General features: G+C 44.1%; 1 protein-coding gene across 1 annotated transcript in view; it reads left to right on the forward strand.

Annotated features, from left to right (window-relative positions):
• LOC140468579 (calsequestrin-1-like) overlaps window positions 1-15,195 on the forward strand; it is a 348,864-nt gene that overhangs the window by 311,454 nt on the left and 22,215 nt on the right. The window contains exon 5 of the mRNA XM_072564668.1: window positions 4,773-4,846. Within this exon, the coding sequence (XP_072420769.1) occupies window positions 4,773-4,846 (74 nt within the window). The remainder of the gene's footprint in view (window positions 1-4,772; window positions 4,847-15,195) is intronic.

Here is a 15,195-nt window from a genome sequence, read left to right on the forward strand (position 1 = left end):
TTTAGCATGGCCAATCCACCCTAACCTACACATCCTTGAACACTACGGGGAATTTAGCATGGCCAATCCCCCCTAACCTGCACATCCCTGAACACTATGGGGTAATTTAGCATGGCCAATCCACCCTAACCTGCACATCCCTAAACACTATGGGCTAATTTAGCATGGCCAATCCACCCTAACCTACACATCCCTGAACACTATGGGTAATTTAGCATGGCCAATCCACCCTAACCTACACATCCCTGAGCACTATGGGTAATTTAGCATGGCCAATCCACCCTAACCTACACATCCCTGAACACTATGGGGTAATTTAGCATGGCCAATCCACCCTAAACTACACATCACTGAACACTATGGGGTAATTTAGTATGGCCAATCCACCCTAACCTACACATCCCTGAACACTATGGGTAATTTAGCATGGCCAATCCACCTTAACCTACACATCCCTGAGCACTATGGGTAATTTAGCATGGCCAATCCACCCTAACCTGCACATCCCTGGGCACTATGGGTAATTTAGCATGGCCAATCCACCCTAACCTGCACATCCTTGAACACTATGGGGTAATTTAGCATGGCCAATCCACCCTAACCGACACATCCCTGAACACTATGGGTAATTTAGCATGGCCAATCCACCCTAACCTGCACATCCTTGAACACTATGGGGTAATTTAGCATGGCCAATCCACCCTAACCTGCACATCCCTGAACATTATGGGTAATTTAGCATGGCTAATCCACCCTAACCTACACATCCCTGAGCACTATGGGGTAATTTAGCATGGCCAATCAACCCCAACCTGCACATCCCTGAACACTATGGGCAATTTAACATGGCCAATCCACCCCAATCTACACATCCCTGAGGACTCTGGGTAATTTAGCATTCCCAATCCACCCTAACCTGCACATCCCTGAACACTATGGGTAATTTAGCATGGCCAATCCACCCTAACCTGCACATCCTTGAACACTATGGGGTAATTTAGCATGGCCAATCCACCCTAACCTGCACATCCCTGAACATTATGGGTAATTTAGCATGGCTAATCCACCCTAACCTACACATCCCTGAGCACTATGGGGTAATTTAGCATGGCCAATCAACCCCAACCTGCACATCCCTGAACACTATGGGCAATTTAACATGGCCAATCCACCCCAATCTACACATCCCTGAGGACTCTGGGTAATTTAGCATTCCCAATCCACCCTAACCTGCACATCCCTGAACACTATGGGGTAATTTAGCATGGCCAATCCACCCCAACCTACACCTCCCTGAGGACTCTGGGTAATTTAGCATTCCCAATCCCCCTCACCTACACATCCCTGGACAAAATGGGCAATTTAGCATGGCCAATCCACCCTAACCTGCACATCACTGGGCACTATGGGTAATTTAGCATGGCCAATTAAACCCTAACCTGCACATCCATGAACACTATGGGGTAATTTAGCATGGCCAATCAACCCCAACCTGCATATCGCTGAACACTATGGGCAATTTAACATCGCCAATCCACCCCAACCTACACATCCCTGAGGACTCTGGGTAATTTAGTATGGCCAATCCCCCCTAACCTACACATCCCTGGACAAAATGGGTAATTTAGCATGGCCAATCCACCTTATTCTGCACATCCTTGAACACTACGGGTAATTTAGCATGGCCAATTCACCCTAACCTGCACATCCCTGGGCACAATGGGTAATTTAGCATGGCCAATCCACCCTAACCTACACATCCCTGAACACTATGGGGTAATTTAGCATGGCCAATCCACCCTAACCTACACATCCCTGAACACTATGGGGTAATTTAGCATGGCCAATTCACCCTAACCTGCACATCCCTGGGCACTATGGGTAATTTAGCATGGCCAATCCACCCTAACCTACACATCCCTGAACACTATGGGGTAATTTAGCATGACCAATCCACCCTAACCTACACATCCCTGAACACTATGGGTAATTTAGCATGGCCAATCCACCCTAACCTACACATCCCTGAACACTATGGGGTAATTTAGCATGGCCAATCCACCCTAACCTACACATCCCTGAGCACTATGGGTAATTTAGCATGGCCAATCCACCCTAACCTACACATCCCTGAACACTATGGGGTAATTTAGCATGGCCAATTCACCCTAACCTACACATCCCTGAACACTATGGGTAATTTAGCATGGCCAATCCACCCTAACCTACACATCCCTGAACACTATGGGGTAATTTAGCATGGCCAATCCACCCTAACCTACACATCCCTGAGCACTATGGGTAATTTAGCATGGCCAATCCACCCTAACCTACACATCCCTGAACACTATGGGGTAATTTAGCATGGCCAATTCACCCTAACCTGCACATCCCTGGGCACTATGGGTAATTTAGCATGGCCGATCCACCCTAACCTGCACATCCCTGAACACTATGGGTAATTTAGCATTGGCCAATCCACCCTAACCTACACATCCCTGAACACTATGGGGTAATTTAGCATGGCCAATCCACCCTAACCTACACATCCCTGAACACTACGGGTAATTTAGCATGGCCTATCCACCCTAACCTGCACATCCCTGAGCACTATGGGGTAATTTAGCATGGTCAATCCACCCTAACCTACACATCCCTGGGCACTATGGGTAATTTAACATGGCCAATCCACACCAACCTACACATCCCTGAGGACTCTGGGTAATTTAGCATTCCCAATCCCCCCTAACCTGCACATCCCTGGGCACTATGGGTAATTTAGCATGGCCAATCGTCCCCAACCTGCATATCCCTGAACATTATGGGTAATTTCACATGGCCAATCCACCTTAACCTGCACATCCCTGAACACTATGGGTAATTTAGCGTGGCCAGTCCACCCGAACCTGCACATCCCTGAACACTATGGGTAATTTAGCATGGCCAATCCACCCTAACCTGCACATCCCTGAGCACTATGGGTAATTTAGCATGGCCAATCCACCCTAACCTGCACATCCCTGGGCACTATGGGTTATTTAGCATGGCCAATCCACCCTAACCTGCACTTCCCTGGGCACTATGGGTAATTTAACATGGCCAATCCACACCAACCTACACATCCCTGAGGACTCTGGGTAATTTAGCATTCCCAATCCCCCTAACCTACACATCCCTGGACAAAATGGGCAATTTAGCATGGCCAATCCACCCTAACCTGCACATCACTGGGCACTATGGGTAATTTAGCATGGCCAATCGTCCCCAACCTGCATATCCCTGAACATTATGGGTAATTTCACATGGCCAATCCACCCTAACCTACACATCCCTGAACACTATGGGTAATTTAGCATGGCCAATCCACCCTAACCTGCACATCCCTGAGCACTATGGGGTAATTTAGCATGGCCAATCCACCCTAACCTGCACATCCCTGAGCACTATGGGGTAATTTAGCATGGCCAATCCACCCTAACCTGCACATCCCTGAGCACTATGGGGTAATTTAGCATGGACAATCCACCCTAACCTGCACATCCCTGGGCACTATGGGTAATTTAGCATGGCCAATCAACCCCAACCTGCATATCCCTGAACACTATGGGCAATTTAACATCGCCAATCCACCCTAACCTGCACATCCCTGAGGACTATGGGCAATTTAACATCGCCAATCCACCCCAACCTACACATCCCTGAGGACTCTGGGTAATTTAGCATGGCCAATCCCCCCTAACCTACACATCCCTGGACAAAATGGGTAATTTAGCATGGCCAATCCACCTTATTCTGCACATCCTTGAACACTATGGGTAATTTAGCATGGCCAATTCACCCTAACCTGCACATCCCTGAGCACAATGGGTAATTTTGCATGGCCAATCCACCCTAACCTGCACATCTCTGAACACTATGTGCAATTTAACATGGCCAATCCACCCTTATCTACACATCCCTAGGCACTATGGGTAATTTAGCATGGCCAATCCACCCTAACCTGCACATCCCTGAACACTATGGGTAATTTAGCATGGCCAATCCACCCTAACCTACACATCCCTGAACACTATGGGGTAATTTAGCATGGCCAATCCACCCTAACCTGTACATCCCTGAACATTATGGGTAATTTCGCATGGCTAATCCACCCTAACCTACACATCCCTGAACACTCTGTGCAATTTAGCATGGCCAAACCCTTCCTATTCATATATCCATCCAAATGCCTCTTAAATGTTGTAATTGTACCAGCCCCCACCACATCCTCTGGCAGCTCATTCCATACACGTACCACCCTCTGCATGAAAAAGTTGCCCCTTAGGTCCCTTTTATATCTTTCCCCTCTCACCCTAAACCTATGTCCCTCTAGTTCTGGACTCCCCGACCCCAGGGAAAAGACTTTGTCTATTTATCCTATCCATGCCCCTCATGATTTTATAAACCTCTATAAGGTCACCCCTCAGCCTCCGACGCTCCAGGGAAAACAGCCCCAGCCTGTTCAGCCCCTCCCTGTAGCTCAAACCCTCCAACCCTGGCAACATCCTTGTAAATCTTTTCTGAACCCCTTTCAAGTTTCGCAACATCTTTCCGATAGGAAGGAGACCAGAATTGCACGCAGTATAGTTGCTACATTTACACATGATCGCATTCACACTGAGATCTCCACTAAGGAGCGGTCTAACCGAGGGATATCGAACTTGGGCAGAGTGCTCTGGACTCTGGAGTGACTGGATAGAAGTCTGATTTCCTGTTTCTTGGTCTTCCAACAGATTTCAAAGCCTTTGAGGAAGCAGCAGAGGAGTTCCAGCCCTACATCGCTTTCTACGCAACATTTAACAAGCGAGTGAGTAGAGTGTCTCTCGCGAGGATAGGTGACTGGGGTTGATGGGGAGACTCTCTGTCTGTGCGTGGCTCAGCAGGTGATGCAGAAATGGGCTAACTTTCACAGCATCCATTTTGAGTGCAACCACTCAGCCCATCAAGTACGCACCGCACCGCCGAACAGCATCCAGCCCAGAACCATTTCATCCCCAACCCTTTCACCCATGGTTAATGGAAAACTAAGGGTAATTTAGAATGGCCAATACACCCGAACCTGCATATCCCTGGACACAATGGGTAATTTAGCATGGCCAATCCACCCTAACCTGCACATCCCTGAGCACTATGGGTAATTTAGCATGGCCAATCCACCCTAACCTGCACATCCCTGAGCACTATGGGTAATTTAGCATGGCCAATCCACCCTAACCTGCACATCCCTGAACACTATGGGTAATTTAGCATGGCCAATCCACCCTAACCTGCACATCCCTGAACACTATGGGTAATTTAGCATGGCCAATCCACCCTAACCTGCACATCCCTGAACACTATGGGGTAATTTCGCATGGCCAATCCACCCTAACCTGCACATCCCTGAACACTATGGGGTAATTTCGCATGGCCAATCCACCCTAACCTACACATCCCTGAACACTATGGGTAATTTAGCATGGCCAATCCACCCTAACCTACACATCCCTGAACACTATGGGGTAATTTAGCATGGCCAATCCACCCTAACTTACACATCCCTGAACACTATGGGTAATTTAGCATGGCCAATCCACCCTAACCGACACATCCCTGAACACTATGGGGTAATTTAGCATGGCCAATCCACCCTAACCTGCACATCCCTGAACACTATGGGGTAATTTCGCATGGCCAATCCACCCTAACCTACACATCCCTGAACACTATGGGTAATTTAGCATGGCCAATCCACCCTAACCTCCACATCCCTGAGCACTATGGGTAATTTAGCATGGCCAATCCACCCTAACCTACACATCCCTGAACACTATGGGGTAATTTAGCATGGCCAATCCACCCTAACCTACACATCCCTGAACACTATGGGGTAATTTAGCATGGCCAATCCACCCTCACCTACACATCCCTGAACACTATGGGGTAATTTAGCATGGCCAATCCACCCTAACCTACACATCCCTGAACACTATGGGTAATTTCCCATGGTCAATCCACCCTCACCTGCACATCCCTGAACACTATGGGTAATTTAGCATGGCCAATCCACCCTAACCTACACATCCCTGAACACTATGGGGTAATTTAGCATGGCCAATCCACCCTAACCTACACATCCCTGAACACTATGGGGTAATTTAGCATGGCCAATCCACCCTAACCTACATATCCCTGAACACTATGGGGTAATTTAGCATGGCCAATCCACCCTAACCTACACATCCCTGAACACTATGGGGTAATTTAGCATGGCCAATCCACCCTAACCTACACATCCCTGAACACTATGGGTAATTTCCCATGGTCAATCCACCCTCACCTGCACATCTTTGGACTGTGGGAGGAAACCGGAGCACCCGGAGGAAACCCATACAGACACGGGGAGAATGTGCAAACTCCACACAGATAGTCGCTCTACTGTGGGACTCAACCGCGTGTCCGTTGCTCCGTGAGGCAGCTGCGCTAACCCCTGTACCGCGGTGACGCCCCAGTCTCTCACCAGGTTGAACTAATGTCAGGCTTCGGGAATTCCATGCAACGAATGCAATGTTAAAGGGGAGGAGTGGGATATAGACAATGCTGTAGCTGTGACTGTAAGGAAGGGTTGGACAGCGCTCCACAGGACATGACACCTCAACACATGTCCTTCAACAAGCAACATCACCTGATGACAGGCACAACTGATGTGTCTCAGCATCAGGGCGAGAGCGTGCTGACCTGTTGCATGTTGCACCCTGAATGCGGGGATTGTATTGAATTCAGGGAGCAGTGATTGTATTGTATTGAGGGAGCGGTGATTGAATTAAATTGAGGGAGCAGTGATTGTATTGAATTGAGGGAGCGGTGATTGTATTGAATTGAGGGAGTGGTGATTGTACTGAATTGAGGGAGCAGTGATTGTATTGGATTGAGGGAGTGGTAATTGTATTAAATTGAGGGTGCGGCTATTGTATTGAACTGAGGGATGGGTGATTTATTGAATTCAGAGAGTGATAATTGTATTGAATTGAGGGTGTGGTGACTGTCATGAATTGAGGGAGCAGTGATTATATTGAGGGAGTGGTGGTTGAATTGAGGGAGCAGTGATTGTATTAAATTGAGGGAGCGGTGATTGTATTGAATTGAGGGAGTGGTGATTGTATTGTATTCAGGAAGTGGTGACTTCTGTATTGAGGGAGCAGTGATTATATTGAATTGAGGGAGTGATAATTGTATTGAATTGAGGGAGCGGTGATTTTGTTGAATTGAGGAAGCGGTGATTGTATTGAATTGAGGGAGTGGTGATTGTTTTGAATTGAGGGAGTGGTGATTGTATTGAATTGAGGGAACACTGATTGTATTACATTGAGGGAGCAGTGATTGTTTTGAATTGAGGGAGCGGTGATTGTATTGAATTGAGGGAGTGGTGATTGTATTGAATTGAGGGCGCAGTGATTGTATGGAATTGAGGGAGCGGTGATTGTATTGAATTGAGGGAACGGTGATTGTATGGAATTGAGGGAGTGGTGATTGCATTGAATTGAGGGAGCAGTGATTGTACTGAATTGAGGGAGTGGTGATTGTATTGAATTGAGGGAGCGGTGATTGTATGGAATTGAGGGAGCGGTGATTGTATTGAATTGAGGGAGCGGTGATTGTATTGAATTGAGGGAGTGGTGATTGTATTGAATTGAGGGCGCAGTGATTGTATGGAATTGAGGGAGCGGTGATTGTATTGAATTGAGGGAGTGGTGATTGTATGGAATTGAGGGAGTGGTGATTGCATTGAATTGAGGGAGCGGTGATTGTATTGAATTGAGGGAGCGGTGATTGTATTGAATTGAGGGAGCAGTGATTGTATGGAATTGAGGGAGCGGTGATTGTATTGAATTGAGGGAGCAGTGATTGTATGGAATTGAGGGAGTGGTGATTGTATAGAATTGAGGAAACGGTGATTTTATTGAATTGAGGGAGTGGTGATTGTATTGAATTGAGGATATGGTGATTTTATTGAATTGAGGGAGTGGTGATTGTTTTGAATTGAGGGAGTGGTGATTGTATTGAATTGAGGGAGCGGTGATTGTATGGAATTGAGGGAGCGGTGATTGCATTGAATTGAGGGAGCAGTGATTGTATTGAATTGAGGGAGTGGTGATTGTATGGAATTGAGGGAGCGGTGATTGTATTGAATTGAGGGAGTGGTGATTGTATGGAATTGAGGGAGCGGTGATTGTATTGAATTGAGGGAGCGGTGATTGTATGGAATTGAGGGAGCGGTGATTGCATTGAATTGAGGGAGCAGTGATTGTATTGAATTGAGGGAGCGGTGATTGTATTGAATTGAGGGAGCGGTGATTGTATTGAATTGAAGGAACGGTGATTGAATGGATTTGAGGGAGCAGTGATTGTATTGAATTGAGGGAGCGGTGATTGTATGGAATTGAGGGAGCAGTGATTGTATGGAATTGAGGGAGCGGTGATTGTATGGAATTGAGTGAGCATTGATTGTATTGAATTGAGGAAGCTGTGATTGTATTGAATTGAGGGAGCAGTGATTGTATTGAATTGAGTGAGCAGTGATTGTATTGAATTGAGGAAGCTGTGATTGTATTGAATTGAGGGAGCGGTGATTGTATTGAATTGAGTGAGCAGTGATTGTATTGAATTGTGGGAGTGGTAATTGTATTGAATTGAGGGAGGGGTGATTTTGACTTGAGAGTAGTGATTGTGCTCAATTGTGGGAGAGGGAATTGTATTGAATTGAGGGAGCGGTGATTGTGATCAATTGAGGGAGCAGTGATTGTATTGAATTGAGGGAGTGGCGATTGTATGGAATTGAGGGAGTGGTGATTGCACTGAATTGAGTGAGCAGTGATTGTATTGAATTGTGGGAATGGTAATTGTATTGAATTGAGGGAGCTGTGATTGTATTGAATTGAGGGAGCGGTGAGTGTATTGAAAAGCGGGAGTGGAGATTGTATTGAATTGAGGGAGCAGTGATTGTCTTGAATTGAGGGAGCGGTGATTGTATTGAATTGACGGAGTGGTAATTGTACTGAATTGAGTGAGCAGTGATTGTATTGAATTGAGGGAGTGGTAATTGTATTGAATTGAGTGAGCAGTGATTGTATTGAATTGAGAGAGCGGTGATTGTATTGCATTGAGGGAGTGGTGATTGTATTGAATTGAGGTAGCAGTGATTGTATTGAATTGAGGGAGCAGTGATTGTATTGAATTCAGAGAGTGATAATTGTATTAAATTGAGGGTGTGGTGACTGTCATGAATTCAAGGAGCAGTGATTACATTGAGGAAGCGGTGAGTGTATTGAATTGAGAGAGTGCTAATTGTGTTGAATTGAGGGAGCGGCGATTCTATTGAATTGAGGGAGTGGTGATTGTACTGAATTGAGGGACCAGTGATAGTATTGAATTGAGGGAGTGGTAATTGTATTGAATTGAGGGAGCAGTTATTGTATTGAATTGATGGAGTGGTGATTGTATTGAATTGAGGGAGTGGTGATGGTATTGAATTGAGGGAGCAGTGATTGTATTGAATTGAGGGAGCGGTGAGTGTATTGAAAAGAGGGAGTGGAGATTGTATTGAATTGAGGGAGCAGTGATTGTCTTGAATTGAGGGAGCAGTGATTGTATTGAATTGAGTGAGCAGTGATTGTATTGAATTGAGGAAGCTGTGATTGTATTGAATTGAGGGAGCGGTGATGGTATTGAATTGAGTGAGCAGTGATTGTATTGAATTGTGGGAGTGGTAATTGTATTGAATAGAGTGAGTGGAGATTTTGACTTGAGAGTAGTGATTGTGCTCAATTGTGGGAGAGGGAATTGTATTGAATTGAGGGAGCGGTGATTGTGATCAATTGAGGGAGCAGTGATTGTATTGAATTGAGGGAGTGGCGATTGTATGGAATTGAGGGAGCTGTGATTGTATTGAATTGAAGGAGCGGTGAGTGTATTGAAAAGAGGGAGTGGAGATTGTATTGAATTGAGGGAGCAGTGATTGTATTGAATTGAAGGAGTGGCGATTGTATGGAATTGAGGGAGTGGTGATTGCAATGAATTGAGTGAGCAGTGATTGTATTGAATTGTGGGAATGGTAATTGTATTGAATTGAGGGAGCTGTAATTGTATTGAATTGAGGGAGCGATGAGTGTATTGAAAAGAGGGTGTGGAGATTGTATTGAATTGAGGGAGCAGTGATTGTCTTGAATTGAGGGAGCGGTGATTGTATTGAATTGACGGAGTGGTAATTGTACTGAATTGAGTGAGCAGTGATTGTATTGAATTGAGGGAGTGGTAATTGTATTGAATTGAGGGAGAGGTAATTGTATTGAATTGAGGGAGTGGTGATTTTGACTTGAGAGTGGTGATTGTATTCAATTGAGGGAGAGGTAATTATATTGAATTGAGGGAGTGGTGATTGTATTGAATTGAGGGAGTGGTGATTGTATTGAATTGAGGGAGCAGTGATTGTCTTGAATTGAGGGAGCGGTGATTGTATTGAATTGACGGAGTGGTAATTGTACTGAATTGAGTGAGCAGTGATTGTATTGAATTGAGGGAGTGGTAATTGTATTGAATTGAGTGAGCAGTGATTGTATTGAATTGAGAGAGCGGTGATTGTATTGCATTGAGGGAGTGGTGATTGTATTGAATTGAGGTAGCAGTGATTGTATTGAATTGAGGGAGCAGTGATTGTATTGAATTCAGAGAGTGATAATTGTATTAAATTGAGGGTGTGGTGACTGTCATGAATTCAAGGAGCAGTGATTACATTGAGGAAGCGGTGAGTGTATTGAATTGAGGGAGTGCTAATTGTGTTGAATTGAGGGAGCGGCGATTCTATTGAATTGAGGGAGTGGTGATTGTACTGAATTGAGGGAGTGGTAATTGTATTGAATTGAGGGAGCAGTTATTGTATTGAATTGATGGAGTGGTGATTGTATTGAATTGAGGGAGTGGTGATGGTATTGAATTGAGGGAGCAGTGATTGTATTGAATTGAGGGAGCGGTGAGTGTATTGAAAAGAGGGAGTGGAGATTGTAGTGAATTGAGGGTGCAGTGATTGTATTGAATTGAGGGAGCGGTGATTGTATTGAATTGACGGAGTGGAGATTGTATTGAGTTGAGGGGGTGGTGATTGTTTTGAATTGAGGGAGCGGTGAGTGTATTGAATTGAGGGAGCGGTGATTTTATGGAATTGAGGGAGCAGTGATTGTATTGAATTGACGGAGTGGTAATTGTATTGAGTTGAGGGGGTGGTGATTGTATTGAATTGAGGGAGCGGTGAGTGTATTGAATTGAGGGAGCGGTGATTTTATGGAATTGAGGGAGCAGTGATTGTATTGAAATAAATGAGCAGTGATTGTATTAAATTGAGGGTGGGGCTATTGTATTGAATTGAGGGATGGGTGATTGTATTGAATTCAGAGAGTGATAATTGTATTGAATTGAGGGTGTGGTGACTGTCATAAATTGAGGGAGCAGTGATTATATTGAGGGAGTGGTGGTTGAATTGAATTGAGGGAGCAGTGATTGTATTAAATTGAGGGAGAGGTAATTGTATTGAATTGAGGGAGTGGTGATTGTATTGAATTGAGGGAGAGGTAATTGTATTGAATTGAGGGAGCGGTGATTTTGACTTGAGAGTGGTGATTGTATTCAATTGAGGGAGAGGGAATTATATTGAATTGAGGGAGTGGTGATTGTATTGAATTGAGGGAGTGGTGATTGTATTGAATTGAGGGAGAGGTAATTATATTGATTTGAGGGAGTGGTGATTGTATTGAATTGAGGGAGACGTAATTATATTGAATTGAGGGAGTGGTGATTGTATTGAATTGAGGGACTCGTAATTGTATTGAATTGAGGGAGCGATGATTGTATTCAATTGAGGGAGCGGTGAGTGTATTGAATTGAGGGACTGGTAATTGTATTGAATTGAGGGAGCAGTAATTGTATTGAATTGTGGGAGCAGTGAATTTAACTTGAGAGTGGTGACTGTATTCAATTGTGGGAGAGGTAATTATATGGAATTGAGGGAGCAGTGATAGTATTGAATTGAAGGAGTGGTGATTGTATTGAATTGAGGGAGTGGTGATAGTATTGAATTGAGGGAGTGGTGATTGTATTGAATTGAGTGAGTGGTAATTGTATTGAATTGAGGGAGAGGTGATTTTGACTTGAGAGTAGTGATTCTACTCAATTGTGTGAGAGGGAATTGTATTGAATTGAGGGAGTGGTGATTGTGATCAATTGAGGGAGCGGCGATTGTATGGAATTGAGGGAGTGGTGATTGTCTTGAATTGAGGGAGCAGTGATTGTATTGAATTGAGGGAGCAGTGATTGTATTGAATTGAGGGTGTGGTGCTTGTATTGAATTCAGGGAGCAGTGATTGTATTGTATTGAGGGAGCGGTGATTGTATTGAATTGAGGGAGTGGTGATTGTATTGTATTCAGGAAGTGGTGACTGTTCTGTATTGAGGGAGCAGTGATTATATTGAATTGAGGGAGTGATAATTGTATTGAATTGAGGGAGCGGTGATTTTGTTGAATTGAGGAAGCGGTGATTGTATTGAATTGAGGAAGCGGTGATTGTATTGAATTGAGGAAGCGGTGATTGTATTGAATTGAGGAAGCGGTGATTTTGCCTTGAGAGTGGTGATTGTATTCAATTGTGGGAGAGGGAATGGTATTGAATTGAGGGAGCGGTGATTGTTATCAATTGAGGGAGCAGTGATTGTATTGAATTGAGGGAGCGATGATTGTATTCAATTGAGGGAGCGGTGAGTGTATTGAATTGAGGGAGTGGTAATTGTGTTGAATTGAGGGAGCAGCGATTGTATTGAATTGAGGGAGCGGTGATTATACTGAATTGAGGGAGTGGTGATTGTATTGAATTCAGGGAGCAGTGATTGTATTGTATTGAGGGAGCGGTGATTGAATTAAATTGAGGGAGCAGTGATTGTATTAAATTGAGGGATCGGTGATTGTATTGAATTGAGGGAGTGGTGATTGTATTGAATTGAGGGAGTGGTGATTGTACTGAATTGAGGGAGCAGTGATTGTATTGGATTGAGGGAGTGGTAATTGTATTAAATTGAGGGTGCGGCTATTGTATTGAACTGAGGGATGGGTGATTTATTGAATTCAGAGAGTGATAATTGTATTGAATTGAGGGTGTGGTGACTGTCATGAATTGAGGGAGCAGTGATTATATTGAGGGAGTGGTGGTTGAATTGAGGGAGCAGTGATTGTATTAAATTGAGGGAGCGGTGATTGTATTGAATTGAGGGAGTGGTGATTGTATTGTATTCAGGAAGTGGTGACTGTTCTGTATTGGGTGAGCAGTGATTATATTGAATTGAGGGAGTGATAATTGTATTGAATTGAGGGAGCGGTGATTTTGTTGAATTGAGGAAGCGGTGATTGTATTGAATTGAGGAAGCGGTGATTTTGCCTTGAGAGTGGTGATTGTATTCAATTGTGGGAGAGGTAATTATATTGAATTGAGGGAGTGGTGATTGTATTGAATTGAGGGAATGGTGATTGTATTGAATTGAGGGAGAGGTAATTATATTGAATTGAGGGACAGTGGATTGTATTGAGTTGAGGGAGTGGTAATTATATTGAATTGAGGGACAGTGGATTGTATTAAATTGAGGGAGTGGTGATTGTATTGAATTGAAGGAGTGGTAATTGTATTGAATTGAAGGAGTGGTGATTTTGACTTGAGAATGGTGATTGTATTTAATTGAGGGAGAGGTAATTATATTGAATTGAGGGAGTGGTGATTGTATTGAATTGAGGGAGTGGTGATTGTATTGAATTGAGGGAGTGGCGATTGTATTGAATTGAGGGAGAGGTAATTATATTGAATTGAGGGAGTGGTGATTGTATTGAATTGAGGGAGTGGTAGTTATATTGAATTGAGGGAGCAGTGATTGTATTGAATTGAGGGAGGGGTGATTGTATTGAATTGAGGGAGTGGTAACTATATTGAATTGAGGGAGTGGTGATTTTGACTTGAGAGTGGTGATTGTACTCAATTGTGAGAAAGGGAATGGTATTGAATTGAGGGAGCGGTGATTGTGATCAATTGAGGGAGCAGTGATTGTATTGAATTGAGGGAGCGGTGATTGAATTGAATTGAGGGAGTGGTGATTGTATTGAATTGAGGGAGCGGTGATTGTATGGAATTGAGGGAGCGGTGATTGTACTGAATTGAGGGAGCGGTGAGTGTATTGAATTGAGGGAGTGGTAATTGTGTTGAAATGAGGGAGCAGCGATTGTATTGAATTGAGGGAGCGGTGATTATACTGAATTGAGGGAGTGGTGATTGTATTGAATTGAGGGAGCGGTGATTGTATTGAATTGAGGGAGCAGTGATTGTATTGAATTGAGGGAGCGGTGATTGTATTGAATTGAGGGAGCAGTGATTGTATGGAATTGAGGGAGCGGTGATTGTATGGAATTGAAGGAGCGGTGATTGAATTGAATTGAGGGAGTGGTGATTGTATTGAATTGAGGGAGCGGTGATTGTATGGAATTGAGGGAGCAGTGATTGTATTGAATTGAGGGAGCAGTGATTGTATGGAATTGAGGGAGCAGTGATTGTATTGAATCGAGGGAGCGATGATTGTATAGAATTGAGGGAGCAGTGATTGTATTGAATTGAGGAAACAGTGATTGTATTGAATTGAGGGAGTGGTGATTGTATTGAATTGAGGGCGCAGTGACTGTGTTGAATTGAGTAAGTGGTGATTGTATTGAATTGAGGGAGCGGTGATTGTATGGAATTGACGGAGCAGTGATTGTATTGAATTGAGGAAACGGTGATTGTATTGAATTGAGGGAGCGGTGATTGTATAGAATTGAGGGAGCAGTGATTGTATTGAATTGAGGAAACAGTGATTGTATTGAATTGAGGGAGTGGTGATTGTATTGAATTGAGGGCGCAGTGACTGTGTTGAATTGAGTAAGTGGTGATTGTATTGAATTGAGGGAGCGGTGATTGTATGGAATTGACGGAGCAGTGATTGTATTGAATTGAGGAAACGGTGATTGTATTGAATTGAGTGAGTGGTGATTATATTGAATTGAGGGAGCGGTGATTGTATGGAATTGAGGTAGCAGTGATTCTATTGAATTGAGGGAGAGAT

This window comes from Chiloscyllium punctatum, chromosome 47 (genome assembly GCF_047496795.1).
Source record: "Chiloscyllium punctatum isolate Juve2018m chromosome 47, sChiPun1.3, whole genome shotgun sequence".
Taxonomy (NCBI): domain Eukaryota; kingdom Metazoa; phylum Chordata; class Chondrichthyes; order Orectolobiformes; family Hemiscylliidae; genus Chiloscyllium; species Chiloscyllium punctatum.